The sequence below is a fragment of the Cucurbita pepo genome, chromosome 1 (genome assembly GCF_057944985.1).
Source record: "Cucurbita pepo subsp. pepo isolate OVF chromosome 1, ASM5794498v1, whole genome shotgun sequence".
Classification (NCBI taxonomy): Eukaryota; Viridiplantae; Streptophyta; class Magnoliopsida; order Cucurbitales; family Cucurbitaceae; genus Cucurbita; species Cucurbita pepo.
This window is the reverse complement of record NC_141798.1, coordinates 5,203,858-5,223,847: the sequence shown is the minus strand read 5'-3', so window position 1 is coordinate 5,223,847 and position 19,990 is coordinate 5,203,858. Positions and strand designations below refer to the sequence as shown.

Below are 19,990 nucleotides of genomic sequence, written 5' to 3'. Positions count from 1 at the left end.
AGATATACGGAAAAAAAAAAGAAATATAAAACAGTTAAACCTCATAAACACACAAGTTTTCCTAAAATTACGAGATAATTCAAAATTAAGGAATGTTTAAATCTGAAGAAAAAAAATAGATTTAACTTCTTTTTTTTTTTTCAAACCCCATTCGAATAATATTAATATTTAATCGAATTTTAAAATTTTAAAACTTCATACCACTTATACTCTATATTTTTAAAACATTTAAAATAACAGGATAATCAAATCTCTACACGTATTTGTTTAACATTAAAAATATATCTAAAACTTAGAAAATGAAAAAGAAAAAAAAAAAAACTTAAAACTAAAAACTTTTTTCCAATCAAGCTTTTTCGAGGGAAAAGGCCAGAAAAGCATTCTTCTCAAATGAAATAACAATTTAAGATGGAAATGACTCGTGAAGAGAAAATTAGACCTGTCTATAGTACTTAGCCAAAGTGTAAACCAAATCCTTCTAAGGACTAAAACTATATATTATATATAAAAGGAAATAGAAACAACAAGCTGCTTTACTACAACAAGCTACATCTCAAAGCCCTTCCATGGCCACATATACTATCACCATAGACGTCTCTCGAGTTCGAAGATAGAACAAATCTGATTCTATTTCCTGTCGAACGAATCGGCAAAAAGAAGCGTAAGTTTGTAAGAAAGAAAGCCATGGTTGATGCCTTCATAAAAGGAGCAGTTTGTGAAAAGAACCAATGACTAAGTTACTAACCTTCTGCTCTTGGCAGTAGGGGCGATTATTCCTCGTTTCTCTAAGCTCTTAAACCTGTCCTTCACAAGTGTGCAACAGCCCTATATTTATACAACATAACCAACCACGATGTTCTTTCAGTTTCACATCTAAATTTCAGAAACAATAATTTAGATTGAGAGGAGTATTCAGGAAAGATGGACATGGAAATTAAATGAATGCACCTTCAGCTTCCGGAGTGATCCAGTTATTTCCTCGGATAGGAGAACTTGAACTGGCGCGGGCTCGAACCTGAAAGTAACACCATGCAGTTCAGGACACAAAACTTTCTTGATGTTATCTTGTTTCAGCACGAATCAGTGTATTTCAGAGGCTCATTTGATTACATTCTTGTTTCGGGTTTCATATTTTTAGAACCATATGTTTGCTAATTGTTCCTGTTTCTTGTTACTCAATTTACATAAACATTAGTAGAAATTTTGAAAACAAAAAACAAGAAATGGTTATTAAACATTTTTATGTTCTTTTTCTTCAATAAAGAAAAGAAAGAACAAGAGACAAGAACAGTTTAAGAGGAAACAAGAAACATGAAGTGGAAAACGAGAAACAAAAAACAGAAGACGTTATCATACGAGCCCTAAATCTTTCAATTGAGATATACTAGAAAGAACTATTTATGGATTGGGAAATACGAGCTATATAACTATAGTACTACATACTTGTGCTTCCCCAAGCGAGGTGGGCATGACTTTAATCTCTCCTGTTTGGCTATAGTTCGTCGCATGCGTCTCTTATCTCTCTCCTCGTCCTCCTTGGCTATTTCTTGAATGATATCCGGCAAGCTACACCCACAAGAGCAAAAGCTCAGTTACATAAAACGTTCCATAACTATGGAGGAACAAAGATACTAATTTACCTGTCAATGTCTTTAGAAATCCCCTTCAACTTCTTTGCTTCGGCTTCCTTTTTGGCCTGTTCTTTATGTCTAGCTCTCTTATTGAATTCCACTCGAGTCACCCTTCTCATCTTCAAAGGCCTGTGTAACAAGCTTAATTTATTTAGACAATGCCAACTTGAAGTTCTCTTTCTTAAGATATTCAGTTTAAGAGCAATTATTATTGACAACAGAAAAACATAGAAAGCATAGAAAGGAAAACTCTCAAACTAGTGGCTAGCTAAAGAATAGGGTTGCTGTGGAAAGAAAATTGCCAAGGCTCACATTGATCTCTAGTCTACCCAATCACAACGTCGCCAGTAACCTTTCTATTCCTTAAAATACTAGAATGTCAGTGAACAGAATTCTTGAAACATTTTAATCACTTCATAAAATAACGCAAGTTAGAGAGATAAGCCTTTGAGGGCATACGATTGGAATGCATATGTAGGCAAGATCTGTTCAATCCCAATCCCAATCCCAATGAAGAACATAAGCCTTTAAGTTCAAATAGATCCACACAGTAAATCAATAGTATACGCTCAAATATAGCGTGAACCATGCATAAGAAAGCCAAAAAATTGATCCAAACTACTTGAAAAAATCTGCAATCCTTAAAATAATTTAACTCCCATAAATGAAACCTTTTTTCTAATTCATTATTTTCGTCCTGATCCATTTCATCCAAATTGGTTTCATCATCAGTGTTATTATCAGCATCCAAAAACAACATCTGCAAAACAGGAATTGAAGATAATCTCTTAAATCAAGAAAAGCAACTAAAAAAGGAAAAAGCATTCCGATAGAGTACAAGATTATGGGTCAATATACTCACATCTTCTTCACTAATAGGTTCTCCTGGGACTGTTAAAGGAACTGGCGCAGGCCCCAGCTCATTACGGTATACTTTCTGCATTTCTTCTGCAACAGCTTGTGCAAGTACATCCTGAATCATGAAATGGGAAATTTAAGGGGATAAAACAGATATGATAGAGAGTTTGAAGGGGAAAATGCACTTTTAACGATCTATTATCAAAACATTACTCAACAACATTGTTTAACTTCTTCATCGCTTGGAATTATTACATCTTACCTGATGACTCTCATGCGATGGATTGAACGAACATCCTGGGGGCTCAACTTCTACTGCTGGAATAATGGATGGCTTTGGTTTCTGACCAAGATTGCAATAAAAATTACATTGTTACATTCCTGCAACATAATCATATTTTTTCCACTTCTTTTTGATAACTCTTCTTTTTCCACCCTCATATTTCTTCTTCCATTTTTTGCATTAGGACAAGAGCCTTGTATCTTTTTCTTTTAAATATATAATAACAACTTTCATTGAGAAAAAATGAATGAATACAAGGGCATACAAAAAGCCAAGTCCACAAAAGAAAGCCCTACAAAGAGCCTTATATCTTTTTGAATCGATATTGCTATATTTTAGACCGATGAGCTCTAACTTATGACATAAACAATGTACGATAAAATATAAGACTCATTATTAATTAACCAGGTAAAACAGCATACCTTGCTGATTTTGCTTCTAACCTCACCTGCAGTGCACCAAAAACAAGTAGTGCAATGTTTGATTATTATTATTATTATTTTTTTTTGTCATTAAAAATGGTTGTTAAGTACAAGAGTGAGATGAGAGGGTTAAAAAAGGACCTTTATCATCCCACAGATCAAGCATGCCAACCTTGGCACCATCTTGAGAGGCTTCTTTGACTGTGGAAGCCTCTTCCTGTTTTTTCTTGGATTTCTTATTTACTGAAGAAGGCACTGCTTGGACAAACGGGTTCTTCGTCAATATGCTGTCACAGTAAAGGACTTTTTCTCGTTTCTTTTCTATTTTCCGCTTCACTGAAAGATCTATACAGAAAAACAGAGAAATAATAATAATTAGTGCAACCAATGACAAATCCTTTCTAACAATGTTCTTTTAAAGGAAATCAGTTTATACTCCTAAGGAACAAATATGGGATGAACGTAGGCTCAGTTCCTAAGTCGAAGCAAACAAATGCATCAGAAGGGAAAGCACAAGACCAAAACTCTAGGCTCTTCCCATGTTATCATTCAACCTCATTGAAGATACCATCCAATCGTCAGTTATGGTATACAGCAAGAGCCCACAACAAACACGTTTTCATCTCCTCTTAAGAGGAAATAGACCCTTCTTTCGAAAGCCCAAGTGCAAATTGAGAAAGAATTGAACATCTCTAAAATAATGTAATTGTTTATATGCCTGAATATTTTGCTTAATTTCAGCAATCAAAATTATCGTAATATAGGAAAAACTAATCAAAATTCTCAATTATAAGCTTTGCAGACGAAATTTGATTCAGTTCAGCGTCAAACAGAAGTTTCAGAGACCTTTGATGGATTTTGTGGATACTTTAGTTAGTGTCCTCAAAACCCAATGACGGTATTTTCACTCTTCAGTTCAACACTAAAACTCCAAACTCAATGAAAAACAATAAGTTTGCTTTACACAAAGGAGAGCACACTATAATTCAGTGGGAAGCAGGAATCAAAAGCGGAAAACAATCATCAAGCAGAGACAGTGTAAAAAAAAAAAAAAAAAAAAAAAAAAAAACATCAAAATCAACCAAAAAGGCAGAACCCACAGCTAGAAGAACAGAAACCGGGAAAGTGAAAGAGGCACGTTTAGGAGGGGAAATAGAAAGAACAATAGAACCAGAAGTACCTCGAGACTTGTCAACGACGAAAAGAGAATCGCTGGGAACGGCGGAGAGAGAGCCGCCGGAGAGAGCATCCTTCGTAGACTTCTCGAAGAAATCCTCAATTTCTGCAGTACTTATGTTAGCTCTCCACGCCTTCTTCCCCTTCCTAGATCCCTTTGATTTCTTCCCCATCGCTCTGAAACTGAAGACTGAAGGTTGAAGCTTTGACAGCACAGGGAGAATAACAGGGGAGGGAAGAAAGAAGGGTGGAGCGAAAAGAGGGGGACGGGCAGGGTTTAGGTCTTTTTATTTTCCCCTTTTTTAAATATTTTTAATATGCATATTTTCTTATGATTAAAAAAAAAAAAAAGAAAAAAAAGGAAGACATGGTGTATTAGCCCATCGGAGGAACCCTAAGTCTTCTCATCTCACTTCAGACCGCCCCACCGTTCGTTCACTACCGTTCTCATCTCACTCCACCGGCGCCCGGCGGCCCCCCACCTCCCAACTCTAATCTCTTCTCTTCCCTTGTTAGAAGAAGAACTCTAGTTGAACTGAGTCACGGACAGAGCATGAAGGGTGGAAGAAAGAACTTGCAGAGGGCATCAAATCAACATATCGTAGGCCTCGAAGATGGTCATAGCATTATGCAGGTTGTCTCAATTCGTGGTTCCAATCTAATCGAGGTACCTTCCTCTTTACTCGATTCTACTCTCTCTGATTTCTATTTTTTTTTTTTAACCTACTCTATTTCATAGTCAATTATTTTCTTCACAATTTTGCGCTTCTGCTATTGCCTACTGCGTTGCATCAATCCACCTGAATGAAAAAGTCCTTCAATTCCAGCAAATTATAGGCCGACCTTTTGTTTTCAAATTTTAAATTTGAGGTCTTAACTTTTAGCATGTTTGATTATCATGTTATATAGTGTGTTTGATATTTACAAACTATTTATTAAGTGGTTTTGATACGCATGTCGTGTTGCAATTTCTTTGTAGAAATCGTACTTTTAATTAAGCATTGATATGGAGGAAACAATAATCTGTGTAGTTTCTGAGTTTCCTGCGCAAATTTGTCCATTACTTTGGCGATTATTATAAGCAGGTTGCTTTGCTTTCTATGGTACTTCGTAAAATCTTTGATACAAATTTGTGTTCCTTCATCATCTTTAGGTAATGGATGCACAAGGTGAGAAATCACTGGCATTATTTCCTGCCAAGTTTCAAAAGAGCATGTGGATAAAACGAGGTATGATCTAAACCCATTCTACTCAGTTTTGCCCTCGCGTTAAATTACCTTCTTTTTATCTCTGGAAAAATAAGAGACCCCTTTCCACATTTGCCTCGCTCTTTGTATCAAGATTTCACGTAATAAGCTTCACTGTGAACGTCAGGAAACTATGTTGTTTCAGTGTTATTGGAATTCATAAACTGCACCTGTTAAACATCGGTTATGGCCATTTTTGTGCCTCTGATTTAGTAGCTTTGGCCATATTCATTAAAACATAGAGATCCTTTTAGATCATTTTGGACAGTTTGTTAGGACCTCAATCTTAAGAAAACAAGCTTAAATTTTACTCCGATGTTAAGGAGAAATTATATCGCTGGGTATCTCTCTCCCACAATCCACAATAGACTGATTTTCCTAAATTCTAATCCCTACTATTTGCCACCTGGGGTTGAGTAGTATGTTTCAAGGGCCTTTAGGCTCAAAAGGACTAATAAAGGCGGGCCTACTTTCCACTTTGTTACTATAACCGGGCTGGATGCTTGCCTAAAATTCGGGGTTCATTGATTAGTAAACCTCTGGTGCTGGTAAGGTATGGACTATGGTCATCCGTCTCCGATTTGCCATAGACAGCGATGGGTTCTCTGTCCTTGTCAGGGATGGAGCGATAGAAGTTTTGAGGTCCTTTTCTTTTAGTGCTTCGACCCGAAGCAATAGCTTCTACGAATTATAACCCCTCCACAAACTATGAAGTAATTATGCCACAATTAATATTACTAATGTAGCACATTTACACTCCAACATAACTTCATATCCTACCTTTACTTGGATTTTTGTTTTTTTTTTTTTTTTTTTTTTTTTTTTTTTTTTTTTGTTGGATAGGAGATTACTTTAGGGTTGTTGAAATAAGTGTTGTTTGCTTTGCCATCATTGCAGGGAGTTTCGTTGTAGTTGATGAAAGTGGAAAGAAGAATGCTCTTGAATCTGGAAGCAAGGTGGCATGCATTGTTTCTCGAGTTCTATACTTTGAACAAGTTCGCGAGCTTCAAAAATCTCCAGAATGGTATGTTATATATATCAATTTCAACCTATTCATGAAAATGGATCTGGCATCGCTTTTAGATTTACCCCATTTCAATTAATTAATAAAAAAAAAACGTATGAGGGTCTCTACGTAGGATTTAATATCTTACTACCTACCTTTACAACCAAATGTAGTACGGTCAAGTTGTCTTGAGAGAATAGTTAAAGTGCACGCAAGTTGATTGACACTCGAACTATCTTTGTTTGAAGACTTAGACTACCTAAATCATAATACAATGGAAATTGTTAGTGGGTTCGGTTCGGATATCCCTACTTTCCCCGTGGAGACCCGATTTCCTAACGGGATAAAACCCTTCCACAAGGACGGAGAGTGTAATCCCCGCGGCCGTGTTACCATTACTAGATTTAAGAAAGTTGGTTTCATGCACAGTTCTTTTTATTTTTTCTTTTTTCTTTTTTTTCCTCGAACTCATAGATTAATTTGATGTCGGACTTAACTGATCCATTTACCTCCCTTCCTTTTACCAATCTATGGCAGGCCAGAAATCTTCAAGAATGCAATCACTGGAGATCAAAACGAAAATCTGCAAGCAGAGAATAATCGACAGGAAGAGGACGAAATCGACTCGAGCGATGATGATGGCCTTCCCCCTCTAGAAGCCAACACGAACAGAGCTAAACCATTAATATTACAACCGGAAGAAGAAACAGAGTCTGATTCAGATTCTTAACTTGCATATTAATTTGAAGTCCATAATTTTGATTTAGTACTATGAATATTCATTTTGATCGTTTGTCCTTCAATTTTAATTTTGTAATTAACAGAAATTTGAACTAACTGCATTTTTTTCATCTGTTATAATATGTAATCTATGCAGTTTAGAATATCAAATACAAAAAATAGACTAATGAAAAATTTAGAAGTAGTCATAATGAAATTGTTTCATATCAATGAAACTTTTTCTTAAAAAATTAAAAAAAAAACGTAAATAAATGTTTTGAAGGGAAATTGTTCAAACTAACCCTAAAACTAGAAACTTCAATACAATTGATCTACCTTTAAACATACATGTTCTCACTGTGACCAATACCTCTTGCTTCATTGATTTTTTGGTATTTAAAACTGAATGACGGCTTGTTTTAAATGTTTTAAATATTCATTTGTCACAATTGCACTTTTCTTGACAGCGGATTTGATTGTGCGACACTCACCTCCAACATTAAGTGAGTCAAGCCAACTTAGAATTGCGTCGCCTTCGGGGTAGGCAACTTATGCTCAAGCTTTTGTTCTCGATTTGAGAAGAATTGATTGTGTGACACTCATTTTCAGTATTGAATGAGTCAAGCCAACTTAGGATCGCGTCGCCTACGATGGGGCAACGTATGTTCAAGCCCTTAGCCTCGATTTGAGAAGAAAGTTTTAGAAAACTAAGTATAGAGAAATTTAGAAAGAGAATTTTAAAGCAAGATTGAGAGAGATTGAAGCAATATTATATGACTACAAATGATATACAAACAAAAAGTAACACAACGACTTAAATAGTATATAACTTTTCGTAACTTCGAGCACAATTGATGAACTTCATAATTTCTCTTCATTTACTTATACGTAACTCCTATTCAACTTCAAAATCATCATTCCCTCACTTTAGATTACGCAATGATTTCTTGACCATTTTAGATTGTATTACTCAAGTCACGATGGAATGAGAATAGAGAGAAGTAAAAATAGGAGAGAAGAAATTGCAAATTTTTTTAAGCTAAGGAAACAAACGAAGTGTTTTTTTTAGATTACATGGTGAATTTGTCTTCCTTTTCCAAGTTTCTTTGAGATCTCATCAAATGCGCGCCTGCCGATTTCCCCCCATCTCTGTCTCCTCAAGCCTTCTTCTCTTGCTCTTTGCAACCCATATTTCCAGACCCCGTCTTCAACAAACCCACCTCCACGACCTTAAGGGTGGCATCAATCCATCCATGTAGCCTACTGCCTAAGTAATATAATCTTCATGTTCTTCTGGGTTTGGTGTGTTTTCTTCTCCAACTTTCTTCTGTAACGCCCCCATCGGTTGTTTTCCCGTTCTCCTCCTCTATAGAATCAAGCTATGCAGCACCCCAGATCCATGTGCTCATGGTCTTAAATCAGCCTTAAACCGAACTAACCAAAGCTGGTTTTGCAATTCCTTTTTACGTGGGTTTTTGAATTCCTGAATCTTTGTGTAACATTGCCTCATCGTAGATTCTTGTTCTGGAAATTTTTGGATTGCGAGGGCAGTAGATTAATTGGGGAATTCTTCATTCATTCTGATCGATGAATTGTTGTCTCTTAATCGTTGACCGTTAACACTCGAATCACTATTCTGAAGACGAGATTGCGAAATTATGAGCATAATCAGCAAATCTCGTCTCGAGGCAATTGTATCTGCGTTCGTCACTGTGCATCCTCATGAAATCTCGGTTCTGCTTCACTCTGCCTTCTGCTTCTTCTTCGTAAGTTCATCAAATCATTCATTGTTCTTGGTTTTATGCATCATTGTCTGCTAGTTTATTGTGCCCTGTTCTCTTCTATCTTAGATTTTGAGTGCCTATTTTGTGGTGCTTCCATTGCGTGATGAGGGGGCCATTTCACTGGGCTTGTCCAATCTGCCGAGCCTTTTTGTGGGATCTTTAGTGCTCACTTTGATTGCTGCACCTATTTCCTCCCACATTTTCTCTTTGCCTAATCTTTCCAAAGGCAAGGTACTTTTCTTGAAGTTGTGCATTCCCCTTTTGATCATGTCGTCCTTTATTGTCTTATAAATTGTGATTCTTGAAATTCCAGGCTTTGGTTTTGATACACAGGTTTTTTAGTGTATCACTCGTTGTATTTTTCATTCTATGGCAATCTTCATCTACTGTCCACTCTTCCAAGGTAATATGACAATCTGGTACATAGTTTGTGATTCCTTTTGTGATTATTGTTATTTTCTTCTAAGTTCAACGATAGATAGAGATTCCAACGTCCAACCTTTGACATGTATTTACTTAACTAGTTGAACTATCTTCAAATTATCTTGTGATACCAGTTACCCTATTGCTCAAACCGATAGATTTGCAACACGTGAATTGTTAGTATTAGGTAGAGAAGAAATGATATTTCCGGGATTCGACGCAAGACATCTATTCATGTTATGAAAAAAGAATCTAAATCTAAAAGTTTAAGCGGATAGATTATGGTAATATTAATGTTCTATATGCTTAATATTGTAATTTCTTTGTTAATTTTGTTTTGATTTTTCAATCTTAGGGGTTCTTTACATTGTTCCTTGCTGCAAAAGAGGACCCAAAGGATTATGGTGACCAATCAAATTCTATTTCTTCTGTAGATTGGTATAAACATGGGTGGTTTTATGTATCAGTCAGAATTGGATTTTTCCTTTGGGTATTAAAATCCTCTTATTATGTTGCATATACGTTAACTTTCATGAAGGTGTTGAATTTGTCCTTAGCTCAATGGGTGAAACTAATAGTTTCTTGTTTTGAAGGTGGCTTTACTTAATCTAATAACAATTTCTTCAACTTGGGCAAGAGTTATTGATGTCATGGATAGTGAGGTATATCTTCAGTTTTGGCCACACTTTATATGAATGGTAGTTGCAAATTTTTTACTCGAGGGATCTTAAACTAAGAAATAGATTCTAGAAGCTAAACTAAAAGAGGGTATCGTGAGCAATTTCAATAATCGGGTTAATCATACTCAATTCGATGGAATTGTTTGATCTTAAACGAGATCTTCTATAATTTCGCACATGAGGGGTTATTTCTTGGTTTTATCCGGTCATTAATAACTTGTTTATTTTGAGATAATAGTAGATAGAAACAACGCTCATAAGGAGTCCTATTGAAACCAAGAATTATAGGCCTGCTTGCCATCTACACTAGAATAAATGAAGTTTCCGAAAAAACCTTCTAGTGAAGGATAAGAGACATAGGGTTAAAGAGAGAGCCAAAAGAGGATCTTTTGTGTATAATCCTGCATAATCTCGAATGCTAACTTGGTTTTTTTTCCAGTCAGGTGCTAGATTATTTGGGTTCATAGGTGCAGGTGCCACACTCGGCCAGCTTTTTGGTTCTCTATTTGCAACAGTCCTGGCTTGGTTGGGGCCCTGTATGTCTCCCTCCTTGTTTACTTTTAAAAATTCGATGTTTCTATTAACTCCTCCTGTTAGATCAATAAGCTAGGTCCGTCTGTTTAAAGCAATTTGTAGTTTTGAGGAGGAAAGACTTTTACATTTGTTTGTTCTTTTTCGAAAAATAACATAGGTCTGTCATGACAGCTCTTCTCCTCTTTTCTGCCATACTCATGGAATTCGCTGCACGATTGTCTGAAGGGATAAACCAGGATATGCCTCACTCTGGTGAAGAATTATCTCTCATCAGGTTGCCAGTTTTGAAAATTCTTGTTTATGGAATCCAACCTCATGATGAAGTGCCAACTTCTTGTTGACATGCCTATTATTCTTGCAGGGATGCAGATGCTAGTCATGAGAATGATGCTGAAGGGCTGGGTACATCAGCTTTTAAAGGCCATTCTCCCAAATCAAATTCTACAATGAAGCCTCACCCATGGGCGATCTTCGATGGAATGCTGCTCATCTTATCGTCCTCCTACTTGTTGTGTGTAGCGTTGTTCCTATGGCTGAGCGCTGTTATCTCATCCTTCTTCTACCTGCAGGTACGATTATTCTCGCCCACGAATCACATTAATGACTTTATTTTCAACATCGTCTCTTTTCATGCTAGCTTAGTTAGAAGGTGAATTTATATTTGCACAAACTTCACAGCTTAGCACATGATATTCTTTGTATTGTGCATGAAAGAAATGCTTCAAAAGTTTTCCTACTGGATTACATATGCATCTTGTGTTTATCATTCATGTGTAGAAAATGCACGTGAATCCTTTCAAGTGAAAATTACTTGATACATACCCAACTTTTTGTGTGCAGAAAGTGAGTATAATTGCCATTACAGTCACTAGTTCTCTTGGCAGAAGAAAATTGTTTGCCCTGATAAATAGCTTCATTGCTGTTTTTATCCTTGCTGGCCAGCTTACTGTAACGGTATGGTTCCTTTAGATTCGTACTGTAACACGCTTGCTAACTTCAGCGACGAATATCTCATTCGGCCATTTAGTTACAAATGTCTTTAGGCTTAAATTCTATCATGATCCAAAGCATGTTCACATGTAATAGGTCAGACATAGGGTTTTAAAACAGAGTTTGGCTTTGTAAATAATTAATGATGTAAGTTTAGGGACTAAAACCGAACATGTAAAGGCTTGACTAGAATTGAAGCATTTGAAAGCAAGCTAAAGGGAAATAAGTATGAAATTGCATGGATCAACATAGGATTTAAACTATGTTTTATCATGTTTTTGCTTTGATTTTCTTCCCCCTTGTGAAGTTCAGGGTCACATTCTTACCATAGCTGGTGTTACCGTAGCTATCTGTGCTTCACCATCAGTTGCCTTCTTAAATTTGGTTGCAATTGCTGTGTGGCCAACTTGGGTAGTCATTGCTGTTTGTGAGACTGTGCGCAAGGTTTGTGTAGGCATTGTGCCTTCTATATTTCTTTATAATTCAGATTCATTTATTTTGATTCCTAGTTGATTTACTTGCCAGGTTACTACTTATGTCGTTACTCGGCCCGGGAGAGAGCTCCTGTTTACCGTTGTATCGCAAGATGAGAAGTACAAAGCCAAGGTTTTCATCCTCGAGTTTTCATCTTTTTTATTAACTTTCGATTACCAAAACATGTCTTCATTACAAATGGTTCAACTGCAGATATGTATTGATGTGTTTGTTCAAAGACTAGGGGATGCTACAGCAGCAGGGATGTACAAATTACTCCTCAGCACTCTCCATGGAAAAACTTCAACTATTTCGCTCTACGCTCTACCCGTACGTATAATTGTTTCTTTCTGCTCTCTTAATACCCTAGTTCATTGACATTGTCGATATCAACGTGCTGTTTCTGCTGACCTTTTACTCGAGACTAATGCTTCGATAACTACTACTTTTGCTGCTATCCCAGATATGTTTGTTGTGGATTGTCACTGCAATCTATTTAGGACGTCGCCAGTCTCACCTCACACGTCTTCAGGCACTCTCCACATCCTAGTCGTCCTAGTCGTCCTAGTCTTTTATACCGATCCATAATAGTTGCAGACAGAGGCTCAACGAATTGTTGCATCAATGTTTAGAAGTGTCTCACAGTTGCTACTAGCATCGTCTTAGGTGGTAACCTTGTGTTATTCATAGAGTAGAAAGATTTCAGTGTACACACAGTTGTGGGATGTTGATGGCCTGGACTTCAAGCATTGCTCGCAGCAGAGGTAATATAAGCAATGTTTGAAGAGAACGATCCATCTCCCTCTATGTAGAAACTGCATTGACTTGTTATTATTTTTATCAAATATAAATTTTCATCGACTTCTTAACCAAATCATTTATGTATTACACTGACCTGACCATCTCACTTCCTCTCTTACAAATATGGTATATTTAGATAAAGTTGTATTAAAGAGTTAATTTAGCAAAATATGAAAGAAAAGACGTGGAAATAATTAAATATAGTGTTGTATACATATAGGCCTCCCTTCAAATAGACCAATTGTTGGGACCTCTATTGCTATATATATTGTCCCAACTCTTATTATTTTCAATAGCCTATGACAATAACATCAAGCAAAACTGCCATAGGCATCATTCTATATTGTCCAATCCATCATCCTGGTAAAAACCGAACGACGTTGAACCTGCACGTATTGCACGCACCTGAAATATGGAAATGTGTACCACAAACAGTTACCTATTTAGATTCCTTGGACAATTTAAATTCAAAACCATGACGACGCCGATAGAGCAACAATACAGCAACAAGGAAATGAAAACGAAAACGAGAGCGAACAAGATAAGCCTTAGCAGATCCTAGAGAAGTCTTTCAAGTTTTGTACGAAAAGGTAAAAGACTGTATGCTTACTCAAGTTCGTCGGAGGGAACGGACCCGATCCTGAATCAAGTTTCTCTCCCAATCTGCGATATCCTCGAATGCGTTATCTGGAAGGCTCTCGAATAGCTCCTTCCCTGGATCATTTTTCGATAGATCGTACGTGGCTCCGCGGATGGCTTTTTTACTTGGTCCACAAGGTCTTTTTGAAGTCAGTGCTTCATATGCTGTATTTAACTGTCATATACCCAAAAGAATAACCCTATCAGTTGGTAACTTTGCATTCAAAACTTGTGAAGGGCAGGCATTTGAAATATAGAACTTAAGTTTCAAAGTAGAAGAGAACTTGCATTCATTCCACAAAACCAGTACAGGTATGCTATTGCAACGGCAGGGGCCCTGCCTAATCCAGCGGTGCAATGCACGTAAGCTTTTCCTTTACCCTCCGAAATCGCCCATTCTAACAAGGAAACAGCTTTGGGCAATCCATTTCTCAGGGAGTCTGGATCAAAATCCTTAGCCTAAAAAAGAACAGGTTCACTCGACTCGTAAGCAGAAAACAAACCAGCAAACAAATTCGTAAGGGTCGATGAAGAAAAACTTTCCCATTCGGAGAAGTCTATAGAACAGTCAGTGTATTTGAAAATGACTCTACCAAGGATTTAAGCCCACAGAGTATTATTAAAAGGATGTGTGCTTACCGGTTGCCTCATATGATGAATTCCAAGTTCTTTACATCTTTCTATAACCGACTGTAAGTCGATTCCCCAGTACTCGACATCCTTATCCTGCTGTAAATTCAGAATATAGGCAACACCTTCTTCCTCCTTCAAGAAATTGATATCTTCCGGTTTCTGAGGCTGGGAACCGACGATCAAATTGTCAGCTATCACAGTATAGTTCATACCTGATTCAAGAAGCATTATGACTTAACATTAGCTTTTTGAACACTGATATCACTTCAAGTTCTTTCAGAGTGGTAGCTAGAAAAAGATTTGGTAACAAATCTGTTCAACATGGTACATTGTTCTCTTTGGATATTCCATTTCGAGCTTCCCCTCAAAATTTTTAAAACATATCTGCTAGGAAAAGGTTTCCACACTCTTTTAAAGAATGCTTTGTTCCCTCTCCAACCGACGTGGGATCTCACAATCCACCCTCCTTTGGAGTCCAGCGTTCTCTCTGGCACTCGTTCCTCTCTCTAATCGATATGGGATCTCACAATCCACCCTCCTTCGAGATCTAGCGTCCTCGTTGGCACTCGTTTCCCTCTCCAATCGATGTGGGATCTCACAATTCATCCCCCTTCGAGGTCTAGCGTCCTTGCTAGCACTCGTTCCTCTATCCACCCACCCATAAACATATATAAAAAGTTTTGAAATTCTTTGAAATCATATCCTATTATATATCTTTTGTTGGAATTCCACAACAAAAACATTTGTTTTCGGTTGCCTTATCTCCTAGAATGGAGCCAAAGAGGACCTTAGTGCCCAGTCAAACATCTTCCAATATGAGATTTCATAAACTGAAACTCTTTCATCCCAACAACAAGAGATGACCCACAATTTTTTGGACATATCAAACAATTCAAAGATGTTATCAATGTTAGTATGTCAATAAAAGTATTGGCCTCCCAATTAATTGCTCTAAGTACCATTAACTTCGAGTAACTTCATCTCATACCAGAAACACACATCCAGAAAACAAATAAAAGCACTTCAATATATAAACTTCTCAGCTACAATCCATTCACTTGAATCCTATCAGGCATTCGCTTCTCATTCCAAACAAAACAAATGCCCCAAAATTACCCTTTAACGAATCCGATTAGAGCATACAAAATGGTCATGAGTTAAAAAATTAAAAGAAAAGAAGAAACTGACCGAGTTCATGGTGATACTCATATGGATTCCTCATCATCTTCTTCATAGCCAAATTGTACTCCTCCATTCTGTTCTTGGAAGAGGAAGCTCTGGAACTTGAGGGGGTTTGCCGAATTCCACTCTCAGGCAGTCCGCAGCGGATCTTGTTCAATCGGAAGAGGGGTTTTGAAGGATTTGAACAAAATGGTAAGGATTTGTTGTGCGCATTATTATGAGATGGAAAAACTGCAAATAGCGATGAAAAACAAGCGAGGCTAGAAGCTCCCATTTTCTTCTGAGATGCACTGATTCTTTCCCTTTTTTCTTCCCTCTCGTTAACGATCGAAGTAATCAAAATTGTGTAGAAATTAGAAATCTGGTGGGTTTTGAGGAGCAAATCCGCCGACCTTGCACGTGAAACTAACTCCCACAAGTCATCACGCACGAGACGCTTCCTTTTTTTTCTTTTTTTTTTAATTAGTTTTTATTTGTGAAAGTTCATATTTTTATAACTCATTTGATTTAAATACATATCATTCATGTGATGAGTCAAATCGTGATAGCTCGAGCTAGCATAAAATTACAATCAAATAAGAACGTTAGTTTGTAAAGTTCGAGTGGTCGAAAAAGTTACTGTAGTTATTTATGAATTTGATATCTACATGAAAAATCAATTAATATCACATTTGAAAAAGATATGATTAAGTTTGCAGAAGAACTAAATTAATATCATCAAGAATGAGCCCTAATGTTGTTTGATACCCACACAGAGAAAAGATTAAGTTTACAAACACTACAAAAATTCAACTAAACAGAACAAATCAATCAATCTCAGCAATCTCTACTAATACCTAATTCCTTTAGCAACCTCAAAGAAGTGAGCTACATTTTCCTCAGGTGTACCCACAACAATGCCATGGCCTAGATTCAATATGTGCTTCCCTTTACCTGCCTTCTTCACAGTATCATTTATCCTTTGGGTGATGAACTCCTTGGACCCGAAGAGAACGCCGGGGTCGACATTACCCTGTACTGCTACGTCTGCTCCTAATCGCCTCCTACCTTCAGCCATGTCGACCGTCCAATCTAAGCTAACTACGTCGACACCAGTTGAAGCCAGCCTTTCGAGTAAGCCCCCAGACCCACTGGCATACAGAATCAGTGGAAGGTCTGGATGTGTTTTCTTCACAGAGTCCACAATCTGCTTCAAGTATGGGAGACTGAATTCTTCAAAGTCCACGGGGCTGAGCTCTGTCGCCCATGAATCGAAGATTTGAACGGCTTGCGCTCCGTTGTCTGCTTGGTATTGAACGTACCTAGCCATTGAGCTTGTAAACTTCTGGAGCAATGCATGAAGAACCTGCAGGAGGGTTAAAGGGTCAATGCTTACTAGGCTTGCTTGCTTAAGCAGAAAGCAGGGCGGGCGTTTTGGGGAAGTTCAGTGAAGGTATCCTCCATACATTAAACTGAATAGGACAGGCATGTTGTGATGTATAGTTAAATATGGAGACAAGTTTACAAATCTCTGGTGATGTCGACTCGGAAGAAAGATAGATGTGGCATTTACCTTTGGCTGAGAGAAAGCGAGCCTTTTTATTTTTGAAAAGTGCTTCGACGAACCACCTTCGACCACGTATGATGCAAGGGTGAAAGGAGCCCCAACGAAACCAAGAACTGCTGCTTTGTTGTCAACCTGGAAAGGAAAATACATGATAAATATACAAAAAGTTGAAAAGCCAATGAACTATAGACTGAAAAAAAATGCACAACATCTAAGACCTCTTTTCGCAGAATCGTCAAAGCTTCCCCAACATATGGAACATTCTCTTCAGGGACAAACTCCCTCACTTCATTCACTTGAGAAGCTTCGCTTATAGGGTTGGCGATGATTGGACCCTTACCTTTGACGATGTCGAAGGGAATATTCATCCCGGATAGCGGAGTGAGAATGTCTGAGAATAAGATCACCTGTTGCAATCAGATAGGGTAACAAACAAGTCAAATCAAAGGGCTAACTCATAACTACAACTGTTAGAACAAGTGCTTTCTTGATATGATAGCTCACCCCATCAGGCTTAAAGACTTTCCAGGGCTGAAGCGAAATTTCCACAACAAGATCCGTATTTTCGGACCTTTGACGAAATGAAGGGTAATTTTCACAAATGACTTGGTAACTCTGTTGCAACAGACGTGCATAATATGAGATCCGGGTTTAACAGAAGTTTCAAGTTTCAAAGAGAATAACAATACATACAATTTACATGAACTCACAATCAAACTTATCTTATAAAATGACCAGATTTAGCATTCAAGACTCAAGAGTATCAAAAGTGACATAAAATTGAACAGTTATGTGTGTGCATTACCATCGAATCTTCGTTGTATACGAAGAACAGTTATGTGTGTGTACATCACAAAATTAAAAAAGAAATGAGCAATGATTTCTCCTGGAAGTAAAGGAAAGTGGTTTCTCTCAGCAACCACATGGGTTTCTATTTCTTTGATCTTTGTATTATTTGGGGTGCCTTTATCTCCCCATTCTCAGAAAGTTTCTTGTTTTTTTTGCTATCTTTTCACTCCTTATTGGAGTTTGTATCTGATGAACATTATTATTACTTCTCATCTATCAATAAAATGTTCATATCTTGGCAAGGAAAATGATCTTTCTCCTAGGATGAACTTCAAGGTTTAGCATCTTAAGAACAGAACATAAATTGTGATTATAGCACTTGATTCCTCATTCTACAAATAGGGAGATCTTATTTAGATGAACAGGTACAAGATCACGAAGAGGCTAAATAAAACAGAATTCTTGCAGAAAGAAATTTTGGGTGAACTAATGAAATATATTCCCGAACCACCTTATGAGTACTATAACTATCCGGCTTATGGGCTGCAAATCCCACCAAATCCACCACAGAGTGCAAAAGATAGTCTTTTCTAGCAAACAAAATTTCAATTGAGAAACCGACCGCCACAATAGAACAATATAATCTAGAAAACAAAATTTCAGATCTAATTTACTTCAACTATTTGAAGAAAAAATCACTATGTCAAGGTATAAGAACATGTCAAAAAGAGAAAGTCAATTGAAATCTTTAGCTGTATAAACCTGCCTTCATGTACCTCCCTGCTTGCCTCATCAACCAAACTGGGGGTCTTTCGACATCCTCACCACGAACAGCATTAAGCAACAACGGTTCTGCAGAAGTGGTAGATTTTGGTTCTGCTACAGTTCCTGGATGTGATTGTCTTGCATTAGAATTCTTATTCTTATGAATGTTAAAAGTTTATCTTATTTTCTCACACACAACCAAAAAAGCTATAGTAGCATTTTTTTTCTTTCGGGTTGTAGAGGTGAGGGATTTGAATCTTCGACTTCTTGAATCATTTGAGCTATGTTCAAGTTAGCTAACACCTATACAGAAGAACAGTAATAGATATACCATAAACTATCAACTTATACTTTTGTATTTAGTAGATCCAATAAAATTTGAATCTAATGCTAATGTCCAAGCCTTCTATGATAGTGTTAGAAATGTATAAAAAAGAACAAATTTAATATAACTTATCCCCTTCAGTTTTTGAGTTTAATGGCAGGTTAACCAACGCAAATGCAGAATTTCCACATGAATAAGAAGATAAACTTCAATTCTGCACTAATTTCATTGGAAAAATGAGCTAATCGAAAGCTCTTCAATTATAAGAATCAAACACAAACCAAATATCATGGAAAGAAAGTCAACTCCATCTTCACAGCTCTAAATCGTTTCAACTTCCTCAAACCAAAACCCCACCACTGACGGAAACAATCCAAATTAGAGGTTCAATTCAACAACCTTCAAGTTTCCAGTAGAGAAATTTTCAACAAGCACGAGCCAAACCTCATTTTCCCAAGCCCAAGCAGTCAAAAAACAAACTCGAATTGAAAAATTGGACAAAACCCAAATCGGGAAAACAAAAAAGCATACCTCCAAGAGTACAGTGGATTCGAGACTTAAAAGAAGCGCATCGATTACTTCTGGGGAAAGAAGAAGAGGAAGCAGAGAAACAAGGTAATGGGGTGTTGTGAATGCACGACATGATCTTGTTCTAGCGCAGAAATTCAAATTCAAAAGCTCAAAATGCTGCAAATCGTCTATATCATCTCCCTTTGCGCCAGCAAAATCGTTAGCTGTGAAGTGACTGGTTAGATGTGTCGATGAAGAAAACAGAGAGAAAGCGAATGGGAATCGCAATCGGATAAAAAGGATAAGGGCGTTTACCATAAATCGCCTTATCGAATGTAATCTAACGTCCGTACCATTACGCGCTAATAAATTTCCGACTTTTTAATTTCTAAATTATAAATTATTTAGAAGAGTTCTAAAATTAACTTTAAATTTTCAATATTTTACCTATTTCTTATTTTTAAAATTTTCATAAATTTATTTATAAAACTACTCATAAAATTCAAATTTTAAGATATAGATTTTTCGAGCGCCCCGAGTCTCAATTTGTATATTGTATGACCTCCTGATCG

The 19,990-nt window shown here is 37.0% G+C and overlaps 5 protein-coding genes across 5 annotated transcripts; 2 read left to right on the top strand and 3 right to left on the bottom strand.

Annotated features, from left to right (window-relative positions):
* Positions 1 to 422: 422 nt before the first annotated feature.
* Positions 423 to 4,624, bottom strand: LOC111806189 (ribosome biogenesis protein NOP53-like). The gene is made up of 11 exons (XM_087125714.1): positions 4,375 to 4,624; positions 3,336 to 3,539; positions 3,195 to 3,220; positions 2,752 to 2,832; positions 2,494 to 2,604; positions 2,303 to 2,391; positions 1,641 to 1,760; positions 1,444 to 1,566; positions 949 to 1,015; positions 746 to 825; positions 423 to 634 (listed from the first exon to the last, which is right to left on the bottom strand). Exons 1-11 carry the CDS (start codon positions 4,541 to 4,543, stop codon positions 628 to 630), a joined length of 1,077 nt encoding a protein of 358 aa, XP_086981840.1. The 5' UTR covers positions 4,544 to 4,624; the 3' UTR covers positions 423 to 627.
* Position 4,625: 1 nt separating this feature from the next.
* On the top strand, positions 4,626 to 7,460 carry LOC111806180 (Nucleic acid-binding, OB-fold-like protein). Its single transcript, XM_023691560.2, has 4 exons — positions 4,626 to 5,037; positions 5,524 to 5,599; positions 6,515 to 6,641; positions 7,161 to 7,460. Exons 1-4 carry the CDS (start codon positions 4,924 to 4,926, stop codon positions 7,351 to 7,353), a joined length of 510 nt encoding a protein of 169 aa, XP_023547328.1. The 5' UTR covers positions 4,626 to 4,923; the 3' UTR covers positions 7,354 to 7,460.
* Positions 7,461 to 8,374: 914 nt separating this feature from the next.
* On the top strand, positions 8,375 to 13,102 carry LOC111802259 (TLC ATP/ADP transporter). The gene is made up of 13 exons (XM_023686562.2): positions 8,375 to 9,109; positions 9,194 to 9,358; positions 9,441 to 9,530; positions 9,906 to 10,040; positions 10,144 to 10,212; positions 10,670 to 10,766; positions 10,936 to 11,038; positions 11,126 to 11,333; positions 11,605 to 11,718; positions 12,067 to 12,198; positions 12,280 to 12,360; positions 12,442 to 12,558; positions 12,692 to 13,102. Exons 1-13 carry the CDS (start codon positions 9,002 to 9,004, stop codon positions 12,776 to 12,778), a joined length of 1,506 nt encoding a protein of 501 aa, XP_023542330.2. The 5' UTR covers positions 8,375 to 9,001; the 3' UTR covers positions 12,779 to 13,102.
* A 98-nt stretch (positions 13,103 to 13,200) lies between these two features.
* Positions 13,201 to 15,776, bottom strand: LSF2 (dual specificity protein phosphatase (DsPTP1) family protein). Its single transcript, XM_023686573.2, has 5 exons — positions 15,490 to 15,776; positions 14,308 to 14,513; positions 13,957 to 14,127; positions 13,640 to 13,843; positions 13,201 to 13,434 (listed from the first exon to the last, which is right to left on the bottom strand). Exons 1-4 carry the CDS (start codon positions 15,755 to 15,757, stop codon positions 13,640 to 13,642), a joined length of 849 nt encoding a protein of 282 aa, XP_023542341.2. The 5' UTR covers positions 15,758 to 15,776; the 3' UTR covers positions 13,201 to 13,434.
* Positions 15,777 to 16,174: 398 nt separating this feature from the next.
* Positions 16,175 to 19,729, bottom strand: LOC111804204 (uroporphyrinogen decarboxylase). The gene is made up of 6 exons (XM_023688928.2): positions 19,440 to 19,729; positions 18,585 to 18,706; positions 17,534 to 17,644; positions 17,248 to 17,436; positions 17,036 to 17,161; positions 16,175 to 16,828 (listed from the first exon to the last, which is right to left on the bottom strand). Exons 1-6 carry the CDS (start codon positions 19,549 to 19,551, stop codon positions 16,313 to 16,315), a joined length of 1,176 nt encoding a protein of 391 aa, XP_023544696.2. The 5' UTR covers positions 19,552 to 19,729; the 3' UTR covers positions 16,175 to 16,312.
* Between the last annotated feature and the right edge of the window lie 261 nt (positions 19,730 to 19,990).